We start from the raw sequence: 18,987 nt of genomic DNA, 5'->3' as shown, positions 1-18,987 counted from the left end.
TGGAAGAATAGACATCATGAGAGAAGCGGAGATTATCACTCAGACAGACCTGTCTTCCAGTTTGGTCTTATATGGTACTCTAAGAGATAAAAAACTATGGAGCATTCATACGATTCATCAGCAAAATGTCACTGATTTTGTAACTGTGAAATACAAATATTCATTAAAAATAAATGTAACTTATAACTTCCATAGATACAACAGGGGAATAAAACCAGAAGATGTTATCAAATCCCAAGCTGCCTTTTCAAATGTATGACAGAACTTGATAAGCACATATGGCACACCTTTCGTAAAACGAGCGTAATATGACAGATTCTTCAGTATATCTACAAATGAAGTATCACACTTTTAGGAATTCCTACTACCACTTGGCTCAGCTCCCATTTTATTACTGAATTATTAAGGCTATACATCTAAGGTTGAGAGTGCCCAACCTTAGATCTTATCCTCTTAAGCATTTTACTCTACTATGAAAATCAACCATTGTTCAGGATGCTGTCAGATACATAAGCATTAACTACTACCACAGACACTAGGCAATGCAAACGGTATGTTTTTAGGAGACGAACATTGTCATACTTAAGCAAGGCAGCCATCACAGTCACTAGAATGTCAGATATAATAATTTATTTCCGCACTGCCCAACAAAAGACTTCATGTTAAACACAAATTATAAAAACTAGTGTGTCTGAGGAAAGCCTGGTCACTTAAAAGCAACTACTACTGGATTCCATACCAATTCAGACAAAAAGGAAAAAATGTTTTAACGAAGAGTGTAATTTTTATCTATTTATCTATAGACTGGAAAACACGGCAATGTCCACAGAGATTCCAGAAAAAGTTAAAGACAAAAGCACACTGGTTCTTCCTTTACACCAGAAATCCTCCCTTCTGAGCTGCTTAGGTTTGTAAAGCTCTTACATGTAAATACATGTCGTATATATATATATACATATATATATACATATATATATATATCTATATTTTAACTAAACTCACATAAGAGTTGAGGAGGGCTTTATAGGTTAAACTAGTGCATTAGAAAAATGTTTAGGATTCTAGAATGCTGCCAGTTTTTGCTATATCTTCATCTCCTTGTTTCCTTTTTTTAAAAATTTATTTATTTTTATTACAAAGTCAGATATACAGACAGGAGGAGAGACAGAGAGGAAGATCTTCTGTCCAAGTGACTGCAACGGCTGGAACTGAGCGGATCTCAAGTCAGGAGCCAGGAGCTTCTTCCAGGTCTCTCACGTAGGTGCAGGGTTCCAGGCTTTAGACCATCATCGACTGCTTTCCCAGGCGACAAGCAGGGAGCTGGGTGGGAAACGGGGCTGCTGGCATTAGAACCGGCACCCATGTGGGATCATGGCACATTCAAGGTGAGGACTTTGGCCGCTAGGCTACCGCACCGGGCCCATCTCCTAAACAAGGAAATGGAAACACTATTTCTCTAGTTTACTAATAAATGACATACCAATAATCAAAGTTTATGATGAGCATGATAACCTGCTTTCGTATGCTAATTCATGTACAGATAAAAATAAGTCACAGCGCTTCACTAAATCTGTGCTTAATATTCCAAGTAGTATATAAATTGTCATTAGAAGTTGAAGGAGACAAAGTCTAGAAAGAGGACCTGGAACAATAGCCTAGTGGCTACAGTCCTCGCCTTGCACGCACAAGGATCCCATATGGGTGCTAGTTCATGACCTGGATGCTCCACTTCCCTTCCAGCTCCCAGCTTGTGGCCTGGGAAAGCAATTGAGGACAGCGCAAAGCCTTGGGACCCCGCCCTGGCGTGGGAGACCCAGAAGAAGCTCCTGGCTATTGTCTTCAGATCAGCTCAGCTCTGGCCATAGCAGCCACTTGGGGAGTGAGTCAGTAGATGGAAGATGTTTCTCTCTGTCTCTACTGCTTTCTCTCTGTAAATCTGCCTTTACAATAAAAATACATAAACCTTTTGTTTTAAATGCCAGGGGCCCAGCACGGTGGCCTAGCAGCTAAAGTCCTTGCCTTGAAAGCGCCCCAGGATCCCATATGGCACACCTAATCCTGGTTGCTCCACTTCCCATCCAGCTCCCTGCTTGTGGCCTGGGAAAGCAGTCAAGGACAGCCCAAAGCCTTGGGACACTGCACCCACGTGGGAGACCTGAAGGAAGTTCCTGGTTCCTGGCTCCTGGCTTGGGATCGGCACAGCACTGACCATTGCGGTCACTTGGGGAATGAATCATTGGACAGAAGATCTTCCTCTCTGTCTCTCCTCCTCTCTGTATATCTGACTTTGCAATAAAAACAAATCTTTTTAAAAAATGCTAGAAAGTTATTAACGTTTCATTACAACTAAAGACCCCCAACTTTGAAACAACTCCTCCTGAGAAACAATAGCAAATCTGAGGCTCAACAAGACTAATTTTGGGCTGGGCCTCATTCCAATAGCCTTTTCCAATAAGCTCGCTTTCCAACAGGCCTTTCAAGTGAAAGTAACTCTAAGATGCTACCCGATGCACTCTGACATGCTTTCACAACATTCTGCTGACGTCACGGGTGAAACGCTGTTTCCCCCCACCTCTCGAGCACACAGAGGAGTCCTAAAAGTAATTCTCACAGCTTTCTGCCTGTGCCAACCAATGGCATTCTGAGAATGGCTGCCTGCTGTTTCCACACGGGCCTCACAGGCTCCTTCTACTTGGTGGGCTGGCCACTGCCTGGTGTTGTGGCCTTCTGTCAGGCAAGCTCTGAGCTTGATCTTATTTATACACCCAGCACAGATCTATTGCTCAGTGGCAGGCTCAAACAAACCAACAGAGAGTGAACAAGAAAATCAGAGCACAATTATTGCTCTGAGAATAAAACAAAGGGCAAACAGACCAAATGATGCATTCTTCCACTACAGAATGCCACCAGGATGCCAAACATAATGTTGGCTTAACACACACTTAGAATAGGAAGCATAAGGAACAATATTTATATGTATGACCTCAGAAAGGAAACCCACTCTTCTTCTTGATAAAATCAGACTCAGAATCTCCAACATTGGACATAAGGACATTACAAAAATACAGAGGGCCTGGCGCAGTAGCCTAGCAGCTAAAGTCCCCCCTTGCGCACGCTGGGATCCCGTATGGGTGTCAATTCATATCCCAGCTGCCCCACTTTTGGCCTGGGCAAGCAGTTGAGGAAGGGCCAGGGCCTTGGGACCCAGCACCCACGTGGGAGACCTAGAAGAGGTTCCAGGCTCTCGACTTTGGACCAGCTCGACTCTGGCCATTGCAGCCACTTGGGGAGTGAATCAGTGGATGGATAATCTTCCTCTCTGTTTATCTGACTTTCCACTAAAAAGAAATTAATCTTTAAAAAACAAAAAAGAATACAGAGGCAGCTAGATCTGCAAGTTCAGATTCCTGTCTTCCAAAATCCACCTCCCTCTCAGGAGACAGAAACTATGTGAATGAACATGGTATGTTCTAAGATTCCCCATCTTTAACAAAGAGCCGCAAGTGTGATTGGTCATCTTTTCAACTGTGTCGGTATGTCTCACAACTCCCTTTCTCGCTTTCTCCTGAACAGTTTTCTTTGCTGTTAATCCAAGGTCTGTCATAGGTCCTTGGCAGCTCCAAGGACAGCATCTCCCAAGTCCTTAGATGTAGAAATGCGGCTCTCCTGGGAACTCATGCCTTAATCTCAAAAGTTTAATGTCCATAACTTCAAGATGAACTTTAAAATTCTGAGCTTAGCATATTGAAACAACTAAGTTCGATGGAAAGAAATATTCCCTTGACCCCCTCCGCACTATGAGGCCTTGATGCTACATACTCACATTTACTATGGGACCGCTTATAAGTCATTACTGCAATCAGATGATTTGAGATGTCAATGATGGTAAAAATAAACAAGCAGAAGCTGATGTCTAAGTTAACGAAAAAGAACACTTAATAAATAAATCGCTGTTGTCCATGATTCTCTTTGGTGAGGATGCATGCAAATGCTAAGAAATCTGAAGGGGACCAGTGCTGTGTCGTACCGCATTAAGCCTGCAGTGTCCACATCCCACACGGGCGCTGGTTCAAGTCCTGGCTGTTCCAGTTCCCTGCTAATGTGCCTGGGAAAGTAATGGAGGCTGGTACAAGTGTGTGGAAGAACCACTGGGCTACTGGCTTCAGCCTGGTTTGCCCTGGCTGCTGCAGCTACTGGAGAGTGAACCAAGAGATGGAAGATTCTCTCTCAAACCACTTTTCAAAAAGAATTAAAGTTGTTAAAAAAAATTTTTTTGAGAAAAGCACCAGAGAATGTACTTCACCTGAAAATCAGCATTTAAAACAATAAAATGGAGATCTGCTCAAAGTTAGAGGATTCAAGCTCCCAATTTCCTCATTTATTTTTTATAGTAATATTTTTTAAATACTTATTATTTTACTAGAAAGAATTAGAAACACAAGAGATCATCCATCGGCTGATTCATTCCCCAAATGGTTGTCACAGCCAGAGCTGGGATGATCAGAAGCTGGCAGCCAGGAGCAGCTTCTGGGTTTCCCACGTTTGCACAGGGGCCCAAGGGCTTGAGTCATCCTCCTCTGCTTTTCCAGGCCAGTAGCAGGGAGCTGGATCTGAAGTAGAGCAGTGTCTGTGGAACTCTATCATGAAAAATAAAATAAAATAAAAAACAGAGCAGCTGGGACTACAGCAAGCACCTATAAGGGATGTTAGCGTTGTAGGTGGAGGATTAGACTAATACGCCACTAAGCCAGTCCCTATAGTACATTTTTATAATTACGTTATTTTCTAGGTGTTCAAATGCAATACAAGGCTTTTTACTATAAGATAATAAAATATACATACAAAAATACATCGATATTTGTGCGTGCTTTTAAAAACATGCTTTGGAAGTGATATAATCTACTAATCCAAGCAAAGTTCATAAGAGAGAATATCCAAAATATTACCTTGTTTTCATTCACCTTGATCACCACCCACTGCCGCTTTGCTTGTTCTGAGGAAAGTTTCTACCATTTCTGCTGTGCTTTTCCTAATTATTCAAAAGTTTACAGTTCCCAACTACAAAAAGGGCCAGTGGAAAAGTCTTAAGGGAAAGCTACTGGCGTGTCGGGATAATGACAGGTCTTCAGTGGCCTTGGCACCTCTGTGAGTAATAAAAATTTCCTGAGCATTCTCCACCTCTCACCTAATAGGGGATAGTGATTTTTCAACATTTCTTCTATGGGTTTGCTGCCTAACAGCATGGAAAGATGTCTAGAACGTGCTCAGGGAAAAAACTCAAGCCCAAGTGGCCACATTCTTCAGGAAGGCAAAAGTCTATATCGCACACATCCCCTCACCTCTACAGAAACAACGAACATACCTGCCACAAAAGCAGTCGGAAAAACTTCTAGACAACGTGGTGCACTGACTTGGAAATGTCACGGGAATGATAAAAACTAAAATTGTACAGAAGAGTAACAAGCAGATGAGAAGGAAACCATGGCATAGTATTCCAAAAGTGCTATTCGAAGAAAGTATGGAGCAACATTATACTTCGTTAAGTATGTATAGTTAAAATGCTAGAAAGAACCATCAAAAGATTTTTTTATTATTATTGGAAAGCCGGATATACAGTGAGGAGGAGAGACAGAGAGGAAGATCTTCCATCCGATGTTTCACTCCCCAAGTGAGCCACAATGGGCCGGTACCCGCTGATCCGATGCCGGGAACCAGGAACCTCTTCCGGGTCTCCCACGCGGGTGCAGGGTCCCAAAGCTTTGGGTCGTCCTCAACTGCTTTCCCAGGCCACAAGCAGGGAGCTGGATGGGAAGTGGAGCTGCTGGGATTAGAACCGGCACCCATATGGGATCCTGGGGCGTTCAAGGCGAGGACTTTAGCCGCTAGGCCACGCCGTCGGGCCCCATCAAAAGATTAATAACACAATACATAATTTCCCAACCCACTGGAGAAGGATGGAGGATACAGAAGAGAGCATTGTGGCAAAACCAGTTAAGCTGTTGCGTGTGGTTCTGGCATCCCAGGTGAGTTCAACTCCTGGTTGCTGTTTTCTCCCCAGCTCCCTGCTAATGCAGAGAATGGCCCATGTACTTGGGCTCCTACTCCTACATGGGACACAGATGGACTTTCTGTCACCTTGTCTCAGTTTCACCCAGACCTGGTTGTTGCAGCTATTTGTGAATCAGTGCGTGTTAATCAGTGGATGGAAGATCTGTCTCTTTGTCCTCACTTTGTTTCTGTCTGTCTTTCAAATAAGCAACCTAAGTGAAAAGAAATAAAACTGTCTCATCAAGGTTTGCAAATTACTATGCTTCCTCAAGCACAACTAGCATCAAGAGTCAATACTTTAGGAAAAGAAAAATTGAGGCCAGTACTGTGGCACTGTGTGCCAAATGCAATGAACTTCTGCCTGTGGTGCTGGCACCCATCTTGATGCCAGTTCAAGTCCTGGCTGTTGCACTTCCAGTACAGTTTCCTGCTGATGCTCCTGGGAAATCAGAAGAAGATGGCCCAATTGCTTGGGCTCCTGCACTTATGTGGGAGACACAGAAGCTCCAGGCTTCTGGCTTCGGAGTGCCTCAGCTCTGGCTAGCCATTGCAGCTATTAGGGGAGTGAACCCCCCAACCAGTTTAGAACCCTGGGCAGCTGAGTGTCCACTTCCGGCTGGGAACTTGCCACTTGACTAGTAGCCGGCCAAAAAGACGCCCCTTTTTCAGAGATGTCAGCAACGCTGAAGTCATTTGGAGAATCGGGGTTCTCAGCAAGCATGACCCACCAGATCACTCAGCAAAGACACAGATATGGCGGGGACACAGTAAGCTGCCGCAGCACAACCAGGAAGCACTTGGGCACAACGCAACTCACTCACGTCCAGCCGCTCCTACACCAGCAAGGGAAATGGGGCACTTACCTGTAAATTCCTAACTCTTCTGGCCTTAAGAACCCTCAAACGCCCGCGGTTCACCACACGTGTCCGGGTAGCAGAATTCTCGACCCCCTAAACCACCGCCTCTGCCTTAGAACCAATCAAGGGGAACTGCGTCATCACCAGGGGCCATAACTAAGCAAAGGCGACAATAAAATTAAGCCCAGGGACCGCTGCAGTTGCCGTGGTAACTGGGCTTCGCTTGCGCAAAGCCTTCCTGGGAGTTGTGGTTCGGTGGTGCCTGACGCTAGCTGTCGTTGCTGGTTGGAAGAACTACAACTCCCAGTGCGACTCGGAAGCAGCCTGGGCGGAGTAGTTGTTGTTACAGCTTTGGTGGGAAACGGAGCCTGAACCAGGAAAATGTTGCTGGCGCCCCAGGAGAGGCCCTCCTCAAAGAAGAGGCAGGAACTGAGTCGCTGGAAACGGTTCACGAAGAGGCCAAGTCCCAAGGTGATTCCAGGAAGAAGCCAAATTTGGGATTATGGGGCGGGGAGTGGTTCAAGGAGATTCCCTGTCCCAAGACAGTCGCAGCCCCTCCCGCAGTTCTTACATCTTCCTCGGAGGGACATCCTTAGGAGACCCGTCCAGCTGCCTTTAGTGAAATGTCCTGAAAGTTTTGGGGTATGGCTTTTTTTTTAAGGCTTTGGTGGACAGCCGTGGAGAAACTTGTTGCTATTGAACACTGTTCTCAAGCTGGAGAGCTTGCCCGTGGCCCGCAGGGTGGGAGGAATCTCAAACCCTGTCCCTCTAATTTCAGGACGCTTAAGCATATGTTTGTTGGCAAGATCTTCCCTTTAAATGCTCTGCCATTGCCCCCTCCACTTCCAGTTTCTCATTAAATATGTAAAGTGAACTCGGGATTACAAATGGATATTGAATATAGGAATACTTGAGTAGCAGATTCAACTGATATTCAAGGGATAGATCCTTTTCACGTGTTACCCCCCTTTTTTTAACGTATTTATTCTATTTTGATTTCTTTGAAAGGAAACTACGAAGTAGAAAATGAGGATTTTTCCCTCTGCTTCACTCCCCAAATGCCAATAACAGAAGGACTGAGCCAGGTCCTAACCAGAGGCATGGAGCCCTGGCTGGGCTGCCACGAGGACCTGAGTGCTACCTCCCAGGGTGCACAATAACAGGTCCCTGGATGGGAGGTGACAGATGAGGGAGGTGGGGTGAGGCCAGGAATCAATTCCTGGCTCTCTGACACTAAATACTGGCTTGCCAAAGGAGGCTGAATGTGCTGTGCTACCTAAAGACCAAAAACAGAAAAACCCTGTGATAACCCCATTTCACATCTTACGTTTCAACATCTGTCCGTAACATGTGCAAAGTCACAGCCACACAGTGTGTGCTTTCCACAGACTGCCCTGTTAGCAGTCCCCAAAAGAAATGCTGTAAATGTAAATGAGGATGTGAAAATGCAGAGAGGCTTCTGAGCTTTAAGCTACAGAGCAGTTTCACCAGCTGTTGTAACCCTTTAGTTAGGCATTGCTGAAAGAATATTCTCTAGATGCGTGGAAAGAGGGAAGGATGTTTGACTGCTGGTGCTTGTTACCCTGTTGTTGCCTACAGTATAAAAAGGTAAAAACCTGAGAACTTGAAAAATTATTCAGCAGCACAGCTACATGAATTCACTCTCTGGAAGATGTTTTAAAGTTGAAGTATTAGGTAAATGAGAACATACCTTTCCCAGCTCTCTTGCCCATGTGCTAATTTAGATGTCTTGAATTTTTAGCAAATCAACTGCCTCTGTTTGTTTAGTAACTATTTCAGGAAACAGGAGTTCCTGAGAGTGCAGCCTAATGGTCTGATTTCTAATCACGTCTGACTGATCTGGGTGAATATTAACCATTCATCACTTTCTGCTTTGAAAACAGCAGAAGTTGGATTGAGTAATTCTTACTCCAATCCCTGGTACTTCCTGTACCAAACCGTGTCTCTGATTTTGCTGCAGTGCTGTCCTAAAAAGAGCTGAGGGGCACACCCTTTTCCCAGCACAACGTTCTTGGATAATTCAGAGTTAAACAGTACTGTGTGGATTTTTATGAGAAATGTTATGCCTAGTATTCCTACGAAGTTATCTTGGCCCTTAACCCTGGGTAGCTTTTATAGAGTCACTATGCCATGGCCAGCACTGTAGGCAGTGAGTGAAGTTGCCTCCTGTAAGGCTGGTATGCCAGCATTCGCTCTGTGGATGCTGATTCATGTCCCAGCTGCTCCCTTTCTGATCCAACTCCCTGCTAATAATGGCTAGGGTAAAGCAGAGGAAGATGGCTCAAGTCCTTTGGGCCCTGACACCCATGTGGGAAGACCTGGTTTCCTCTTGGCCCACTCCTGGCCTTTGTGACCATTTGGTGAGTGAATCAGAAGATAGAAGTCTCTTTAACTCTGTCATTCAAATACATCAATAAATCTTTTTTCAACAAAAATTGTAATTCCTGGCCCCTACCTTAGCCCAGTTCAATCTGAACTTCAAGATGGCCCTAAACAAGAAATAAAAACAGGCAGTGTCCCAGAGAAGACTTCCTGGTTATTCATACTGTTATTCTGTGTGCTTTTTATTGCTTATTAGTGCTCAGCTTTCTAATGAAATGCTTTGGAGGAAGAATAAAGGACACCTTCAGTGTTAAGGGCACTTTATTGTTAAATGTTAAATAAAGGATACCTTCAACGTTAAAGTTGATAAAGATATTACTGTATGTTAATACTGAGTATGTTAATATACTGCGTATGTTGTCTGCAGCCTGCTTTTTGCCCTGATGACGTGAAGCACTGGATTAAGGTAAGGGTATTTCAACATGAGGATAAAAAGGAAATTAAGAGGCATAATCAGATTGAAAAGAAATGTAAGGGTCTCTATTTTGCTTGCACTTGGTTATTTTATTCCTGTATTACTGTATATGTATTACTCTGTATGTATGTATTACTATGTACTATAACTTTATTTCCATTTTTCCATGATTTTATTGCTTCTGCTGGAAACAGTTCAGCATGAATGTAACAAAAGTAGTGTGTAGACATGCCTTTTCAAATGTCCTGAGTATGACATGGACAAATGTGGTAGAGATAAACAACAGGGAGGGACAAGCCTTGGAAAACATTGTAGTGCCCTACTTCTACTGTTGGAAGGTCTGTAGTGTAATTACATTGACAAATAGAACTAACAGGCTATATAAATATCAAAAGAAAGAGTTTTCTAATTATTAGAGTGGTCCATAAATGAAGTGAGCATTCTTTAAGAGGGGTATGTGCACGTGCATTTTAAAAGATTTCTGTATTTGAAAGGCAGATTTACAGAGTGAGAAGGAGAGAATGAGAGAGAGAGAGAACTTCTTCTGCAGGTTTACTTTCCAGATAACCACAGTGGCTAGAGTTGAGCATAGCCAAAGCCAGGAGCCAGGAGCTTCTAATGGGATTCCCATGTGGGTGCAGGGACCCAAGGACTGGGGTCGTCCTCTGCCTCACTTCGGCATTTGCCAGTGGGTACTGTATCCTGGCCAGGCCTGGCCCACTCCCAGTTCAGCTCATGCTGGTGGAGGCTACAGCCTAGCCCCCACCTACTCCTGGTCCTCATGTGAACTGACGTGTATTATGACCCAACTTGGCCCAACCCTTCAAGAACCTCTGTATCAAAATCCCAACCATTTGCTCATAGCTCATTGCTGCTAAGAAACTGTGTGAGCTTGCAGGCCAAACCGCCTATGCGACCTTTGGCACTGACAGACCCCAATTCTTATGAATCAAGGCCCATCAGAGTCTGATTATCTCACAGATAGCTCCAAGTAATTAATTGGGTGCATACTTTAGTTGCTGGAGGCATGGGCTGTCCAGCTGAGATAGGCAGGGAATGTGTGGTATTTCCCCTCATCTTGCAAGCTGTTGTGAATTGTCCCTTTTCAAGCTATTGTGAATTGCCCCTATAGAAACCCTATGAATGTGCTGTTCAGGGCCACACTCTGGTAAGGGATGTTGGTCCTGGCTGGCTGGCTGGCTGGCCGGTTGGTCAGCCAGCTGCTTGCTCTCAACCAGGAACCTGGGCTCAGATGTGCTGGGCTGGAATAAACCATCCTTGTACACTTGGATGGACTTCAGACTCCTGGTGATTTCTGGGGATCTCAAAATATGGGCACAACACTCACACTCCATTCTGGTACTCATATTCACCAGTGGGTGATGTGAACTGGCCCAGACTGGTTCACCCCCCAACCTGCACCAAATTTATGCCCGCGAGTACCATGCCTTGGCCTGAACTTGGCTGCTCCCTACCATAGTTTTTGTGCTCACCTGCGGGGACTGTGTCCTGACAGAGGAGTTCCCCATGCTCCTCCATCAGAATCTCTCCCAATGCAAGATTTTGTGCCTTTTGGTGGGTCTGTGGGCCAGCACTACTTAATCTACCTCCTGTCCTAGCAGGAACAGTGGCCTCTCCTGATTGGCCTTCAACCATTCGAGTTTTTACTATTGGGTGTTATAGCCCAGCCAAGTCTAGTTCACACCAACACACAACTCACACATGGCTCAGCAGGGGCAGGGACCTGGCCTAACCCATCTTACACCCACCCTGGTTCTCACAAGCACCATTGGGTATAGGAATCTAGCCCAGTCTGGTACACCCCAGACCCAGCCCACACTTGTGTTGAGGGACGCTACAGCCTTGTCCAGATCAGACAGCAGCCCCAACTCTTCGTACTTACCAGTGGGAAGCACAACCCAGCCAGGGCATGCCCTTAGCTCCCCCAACCAGGCCTGATCCTAGTGGTTGCTCTGACCCAGCTTGGCATAGTCCCTACCGTGTCTTGGCCTTTGCCTTTGGGTGGTGTAGCTGGGCCTGACCCGCCCTGCCCACAGTCCCAACTCTTGCTGGTGGTTGCTGGATCCTGGCCCTGCTCAGTTTGCTCCCATCCTTGGCTCATGCATACCAGTAGGTGTGACAGCCTCGCCCAGCATGACCTGTACTCCAACCTGGTTTCTCCACTTGCCAGTGAACTAAGATTTTCTTGGTCCTGCCCATTCTGCCCCTTCCAAAACCAACCTACACTTTCGCCAATAGTTGGAGCTAACTTGCCCAGCTTGCATGACCCCCATGCCTGAGCCACATGCTCACCAGTGGAAGCTATGACCCACTAGGGGAGTTTCCCATGCTCCCCCACTCGGTCCACTCCCATTCCTGGATCTCATGCATGCCAGTGTGTGTTAGCCCCTTGCCCAGCATAGCCTGCCCCTCCATCTTGGCCTTGTATGAGCTGGTGAATGTTGCAGTCTGGCCCGCCCCAAACCCTATTTTAGGATTCACGTGCAGGTGCTGCAGCCTGGACCTGCCCAGATTATTCTCGGTCCCTGTACCCATGAGTGATAGTAGGTTCCATGGTCACACCTAGCTCAGCCCATCACCACCCCAACTCTTGAACTAACCAGTGGGACTTGTATTTCCACAAGGTTTGGCCCACATATCCCCGACAGAATTTATCCCCTGACCTGGTTCTCTTGCGTATTGGTTAGTCATGGTCCTGCCTAATATGACCTGTCCCCTGTTCTGACATTCTGTCAGATACTGAGATCTAGCCCTGCTAGACAGGTCCCCAGCCCTAACTTTTGTGTGGACTGGTGTGTGGTGGTCAGCAATGTTCCATGTTAACAAGCCCAACTCAGTACTCCCATGTGTGCTAGTGCATGAGTCTGACCCATAGAGATCTTATAGTCTCTCCCCTCCAAACCAGCAGGTTTTAGTTCCCTCGCTTGTCTACAAATACAGTGCCCTGTCATTGGGAGTCCTTCAGGATTCATTCCTTACCTACCTGTACAATAGTCTTATCCATGGATGTCCCTCAGGAGTAATTTCAGACCCCCCAAGACCCCAGAGCTCGCTGTCAGGTAGGCCCAGGATTTGCTCACCATTTGATAGTGGTAGCTTGGGCTAGGGCCCCAAGTGTTGAGTCCAACCTGACTCAGGTACCTGCCACACTGCTGGAAGCTCCATCTATCCAAGCCCCTAAGTCGACTCACCTTGGCCCCTCCCACTATGACTGGTGTTTGTATATCCTCTCATGAGGATGTAAAGGATTACATTGTAGCAGCCGTTTCTGCTGTCACTGGCAGCAGAGCCCAGAGTCTGGGGTGGATCATGAGATAGTTGTGTGTGTGTTAAAGGACACAGGAGCAAATATTGAACATTTGTAAGAACATAGAAGTAAAACAATTTCTTTACAAATTATGTACTTATATATAACTTAATAACTGAGTAGTAAACTTTTAAATGTATTCAGTTCTTTATAAGCCACCCCATATTGTTATAGAACATGTTCCTGCATGGTTTATTGTACACATGGCATATGAACCAGAAATGGTGGTTTTTTTTGTTTTGTTCTGTTTTTTCTCATAAGTTTTTATTTGGGAGTCAGAAACAGATGGACAAGAGTTGAAGGTGAAGCCAGGACTGGGAACTCAGTCTATGTCAGGGACCCAGTTACTTGAGTCATCCCTGCTGCCTCTCAGTTTCTGTATTAGCAGGAAGCTAGAGTCAAGAGCCAAAGCTGGGGAACAAACACAGACCCTCTAATGTGGACAAGTGTGCCTTTGCTGCAGTTTTAACCGTTGGGCGAAATGTCTATCCTAAGGGGAAAAAAAAGTGAACTTTTTAATAGAAGAAACTTGGGGCTGGCTTGGTGGTGTGGTATGCTAATCCTCCACTGCAATGCAAGCATGCATTTTGGGAGCTAGTTTGTCTCTCGGCTGCTCTACCTTTGGTCCAGTTCCCTGCTTGTGTCCTGGGGAAGGCAGTGGAGGATGGTCCAGGGCCATGGGCCCCTGCACCTAAGTTGGAGATCCAGAGGAAGCTTCAGGCTCCCAGCTTCAAACTGCTTCAAGCAGCTCCAGCCATTTTAGCTGTTTGAGGAGTGAGCCAGTGGATGGAGGAACTCTCTCTATCTCTCCTTCTCTCTCTGTGTGTGGCTCTACTTTTCCAGTAAAAGTAAATAAGTCTTTGAAAAAAATATAGAAATTTAATTTTTGTTTTTTCCCTTAATTCCTCTTCCAATGCTAAAAACAGAGCTAGCCTTCAATCAAGACTTGCTGAAACAATAAATTCTTAAGGGGCTGCAGCAATGGTTCAGTTGGCTAATGCTCCAGCTGCAAGTGCCAGTATCCATATTGGTTCATGTTCCAGGTGTTCCACTTCCAATCCACCTCTCTGCTTATGGCCTGGGAAAGCAGTGTAGGATAACCCAAAGCTTTGGGATTCTGCACTTGCATGGGAGACCCAAAAGAAGACCCTGGCTTGGCATAACTTCTACTCTGGCCATTTGTGGGGTGAACCAGTACAAGATGATCTTTGTCTCATTCTTTCTATCAATCTACCTTTCCAATACAGATAAATAAATCTTTTAAAAAATTAAGTTGTTAAACTGACACAGTGCATTTAATGAAATGTGTAGCAGACCTGTCTCTTGCATATTTACTTTGAGTAAAAAAATGTTGATCATGTGCTATTTTAAAACAAATACAAAGATTATTTCTTTGTAATTTAAACATTTATTTATTTCAAAGACAGAGAAATCTTCTGTCCACTGGTTCAATCCCAACATCTCAACAGTTGGAGCTGGGAGGGGGCGGGCCCAAGTGGGTAACCAGGAACTCCATTAGGATCTCTGATGAGGATGCAGAGGCCCATATGTTGGACCATCTTCCTCTGCAATTCCTGGTGCATGAGCAGGGAGCAGGATCTCACCTGGAGCAGTCCATGTGAGATGCCAGCATTACAGGTGATGGCACAAGGTGCTGCATCACAACACTGCCCCCAGAGATTATTCCTAATTCTTACTGTTATCTGAAGCACCCCACATCATGCCCACCCCGAAATAAAGTGTTGCTTTTAAGTGAAATTCAAGGTACTTGCTTTGTTAGAATCAAGCAAATGATACCATTATTCTGTTCTTGTCAGAAGAAGACTCTATTCTCTGTTGCCAAGACCAGTCTTCTGGCTTGTATTTCCCAAACTTTTTTTTTTTTATAAAGATTTATTTATTTTTATTACAAAGTCAGATATACAGAGAGGAGGAGAGAGAGAGGAATATGTTCCGTCTGATGATTCATTCCCCAAGTGAGCGCAACAACTGGTGCTGTGCCAATCCGAAGCCAGGAGCCAGGAACTTCCTCCAGGTCTCTCACACGGGTGGAGGATCCCAAAGCATTGTGTCGTCCTCAACTGCTTTCCCAGGCCACAAGGAGGGAGCTGGATGGGAAGTGGAGCTGCCGGGATTAGAACCAGCCTCCACATGGGATCCCGGCGCGTTCAAGGTGAGGACTTTAGCAGCTAAGCCACGCCGCAGAGCCCTTCCAATCTTTCTACTTTCCTAAGAAATCTTTATAAATCTCAGCTAAGGTTATTTTTTTTCTCACTCATATCCTGGAAACTAAATCAAGAGTATATGTCTGTTTTTGTCATTTATGTTTTTGTGGATGTTAGTTTAAAAAACTAAGGTGAATTAACTTATTTATATATTATTTGTGTGTGTGTGTGTGTGTGTGTGTGTGTGTGTGTGTTTGTCTGTACAAGCAGGCACGCATGACTCTTCTGAAATTCATTTTAATTGAAATTTAAAAACCTGAAGAGGAGGACTATCTGCCAGCCGTAAATCCAATAACTGACGTATACCACCAACATCAATTTGGACAGTGAGAAATGATGTGGGAAAATACATCTCTACTGAGTGACCTCATAAGAAGCGAATTATTTTCTTGACTCTGATACATTCCTAGGATTTTGGGGAGTTCATATCTTCCCCTGTATATTCTGTTTTCTACATATGTGTCAAAACACCCATGACTTTTCAGCTTTATTCCTCTGCTCTAACATAATCCTGGTATAGAAAGTACAGTAAAATTACATGGTGAAGTTTATTACAAATTAGGATAGAAGTACACTCAGTTTTTACATGAAGGTCAGCAGGAGGAATAATTTTCTTTTTAAAGATATGTTTTTATTTGAAAGTCAGATTTACAAAGAAAGGAGTGATACAGAGAAAGGCATTAAGATGTACTCAATGGCCAGGATTAGGGCGGTCCAAAGTCAGGAGCCAAAGCTTCTGGGTCTCCTACGTGGTTGCAGGGACTCAGAGAGTCGGGCCATTTTTTGCTGCTTTCCCAGGCCATCAGCAATGAGTTGGGTTGGAAATGTAGCAGCTAGGACTTAAACCAGAACCTCCACAGGTGGAGACTTAACTCACTTAGCCACAGAGCTGGCCCTAGGAAAAGTCATTTTCAAAGCGGGTCAGATGACAATACAAATACTCCAAAGTGTGGCTTCTTTTGAATAAGCCTTTCTTTCTTTTTTTTTTTTTTTATTCATTGATTACATTGTATTATGTGATACAGTTTCGTTGGAACTGGGAATCACCCCACCCCTCCCCCCGCCCTCCCCCCATGTGGAATATTCCACCTTGTTGCATATCCACTGATCAAGTACAGTTGAGATTCCCTCTTTGCAAGCATAAACTAAACATAGAGTCCAACATCTTATAGTCCAATCTAGTTCCTCAGCTTCCTGGGGAGACCCTGTCCGGTCCGATGGCAGAACCATCAGATTATCAACCCGATCAATTAAAGGCTCCAACGTACCCTCAGCAACAATTAACTTCGTTGTGTAACTAATAGTTATAGAAATGAGTAACCAGTATGTTAAAAACAATTGCAATTTCTTAACCATCTTCTGTGATCACCTCATTGTCAATTCAGTTTTAGTTTATACACAACATATAACATAATATACATAAAATAACATGTTTTACATAACATCATATCCTCTTAACGCAAACATGTGGTATCTGACCTTTTGGGATTGGCTCATTTCCCTTAGCATTATGGTTTCCAGTTTGGCCCATTTGGCCACAAAGAACTGCATTTTGTGTTTTTTAATAGCTGAGTAGTATTCCATGGAGTAGATGAACCATAGCTTTCTTATCCAGTCTTCTGCTGATGGGCATTTTGGTTGCTTCCATGTTTTTGCAATTACTGATTGTGGTGCTGTGAGCGTAGGGGTGCATGTTGGCTTCTCATAAAACAGGTGTTTTGGGTATATTCCTAGGAGTGCTATTGCTGGATCATACGGTATGTTGATTTTGAGTTGTTTGAATGTTCTCCATACTGATTTCCATAGAGGCTGTACCAGCCTGCAGCCCCACCAGCAGTGGAGTAGGGTTCCCTTTTCCCCACAACCTCGCCAACAAGTGTTGTTGGTGCTTTTATTCATGTGGGCCAGTCTTACTGGCGTTAGGTGGTACCTCATTGATGTTTTAATTTGGATTTCCCTTATTGCCAGGGAACTTGAGCATTTTTTCATATGCTTATTTGCCATTTGGGTTTGTTCTTTTGTGAAGTGTTTGCCCATTTCCCGTGCCCATTTCTTGAGTGGCCTGTTTGTTTTGCCGTTTTGGTTGTTTTGTAGTCCTTTGTATATTCTGGAGATCAGCCCTCTGTCACCTATGTCGTGCGCGAAGATCTTCTCCCATTCTGTGGGTTGCTTTTTTACTTTGTTGATTGTTTCCTTCGCTGTACAGAAGCTTCTTAGTTTGATGAGGTCCCATTTGTTTATTCTGGTTTTGATTGCTAATGCTTTTGGTGTCCTTTTTAGGAAGTCGGGGCCTACCCCTAGATCTTGTAGAGTATTTCCGACAGTTTCTTCCAAAAGTTTGAAGGTTTCTGGATATAGGTTTAGATCTTTTATCCATTTGGATTTGATCTTAGTGTATGGTGAGAGATGTGGGTCTATCTTTTTGTTTCTTCAGGCTATCAACCAGTTGTCCCAACAGCATTTATTGAACAGACCTTCCCATTTGCCTTTCTTTCTTTCTTTGTGTAGCAAATGGCTGACTTGTTATAAGTGTAAAGCACTGGGCCCAATGCAGTAGCCTAGTGGCTAAATCCTCGCCTTGTATGTGCTGGGATCCCTTTTGGGTGCTGATTTGTGTCCCAGCTGCTCCATTTCCCTTCCAGCTTCCTGCATGTGGCCTGGGAAAACAGTCCAGGATGGCCCAAAGCCTTGGGACCCTGCATCTGCGTGGGAGACCTGGAAGAAGCTCCTGGCTTCTGGCTTTGGTTCGGCTCAGCTCCGACTGTTGTGGCTACTTGGGGAGTGAACCAATGAACAGAAGGTCTTTTTCTCTGTATCTCCTTCTCTCTATAGATCTTCCTGTGCAATGGAAATATATAAACCTCAAGAAAAAAAATAGTTCAAGAGACCATTATGGTCAGTGAAGTAAGTCAAACCCAAAAGGACAAATATATGTTCTCTCTGACATAAGGCAAGCTTCATGTAAAATATAAGCTCAGTAGCCCTTTCAATACTGTTTTTGCTGCAACCCATGTGTTTTGATATTTTTGTTTGAATTTTCATTTCTTCGAAATGTTTCTTTACTCTTATTAAATTCTTTACTGACTCCTAGGTTGTTCAGTAGCATCATTTTCTCCAAGAAGGTTTTTTATTTTCTTTTTCATTTCTTCAGGGACGTATTGATCATTCAGTAGCATGTTATTTAACTTCATGTTGTTGTAAATTTTTAAACTTTATTTTTGTTGCTGATTTTGTTTTATGACTTTTCATTTAAGGGAATGTATTTGCTGTATGATAGAGACTGTCGTATCCAGATGTGAAGATACAATGCAGTATGTATCTCTACTTCCAAATCAAAGATAGACTCCCAAAGAAGCCATTAAATATATATTGATAATAGGATGCTCTGCTACTGTCCATACCTACAATGTCAGGAAACACTTACATAGAGTGATGGACTGCTTATGAAGGAATATACTATTGTAAAAATATAGGGGAAACCCATGGGAACAGGGGAGGGAATTTGAAGAAGAGAAATCCCAGAGCCTCTAGAATTGTATCCTAAAATAAAAAAAAAATATATATATATATATATATATATATATATATATATAACTTAAAAGATTGTGTTAATCATATATTGACCAGTGAATATAAATAAAACTTTAAATGATTTTGCATTGTTTGAGGGAAACAGAAGAAAATCCTACTTAATCCTATCAGATCATGTCT

General features: G+C 44.0%; 1 protein-coding gene across 1 annotated transcript in view; it reads left to right on the top strand.

The window, feature by feature from the left end:
* Positions 1–6,950: 6,950 nt before the first annotated feature.
* CCDC191 (coiled-coil domain containing 191) overlaps positions 6,951–18,987 on the top strand; it is a 95,716-nt gene continuing 83,679 nt past the window's right edge. The window contains exons 1-2 of the mRNA XM_058661908.1: positions 6,951–7,376; positions 9,676–9,714. Of these exons, the coding sequence (XP_058517891.1) occupies positions 7,287–7,376; positions 9,676–9,714 (129 nt within the window). The 5' untranslated portion in view covers positions 6,951–7,286. The remainder of the gene's footprint in view (positions 7,377–9,675; positions 9,715–18,987) is intronic.

Source organism: Ochotona princeps, chromosome 3 (genome assembly GCF_030435755.1).
Source record: "Ochotona princeps isolate mOchPri1 chromosome 3, mOchPri1.hap1, whole genome shotgun sequence".
NCBI classification, from domain to species: domain Eukaryota; kingdom Metazoa; phylum Chordata; class Mammalia; order Lagomorpha; family Ochotonidae; genus Ochotona; species Ochotona princeps.
This window is presented reverse-complemented; position numbering and strand designations above follow the sequence as displayed.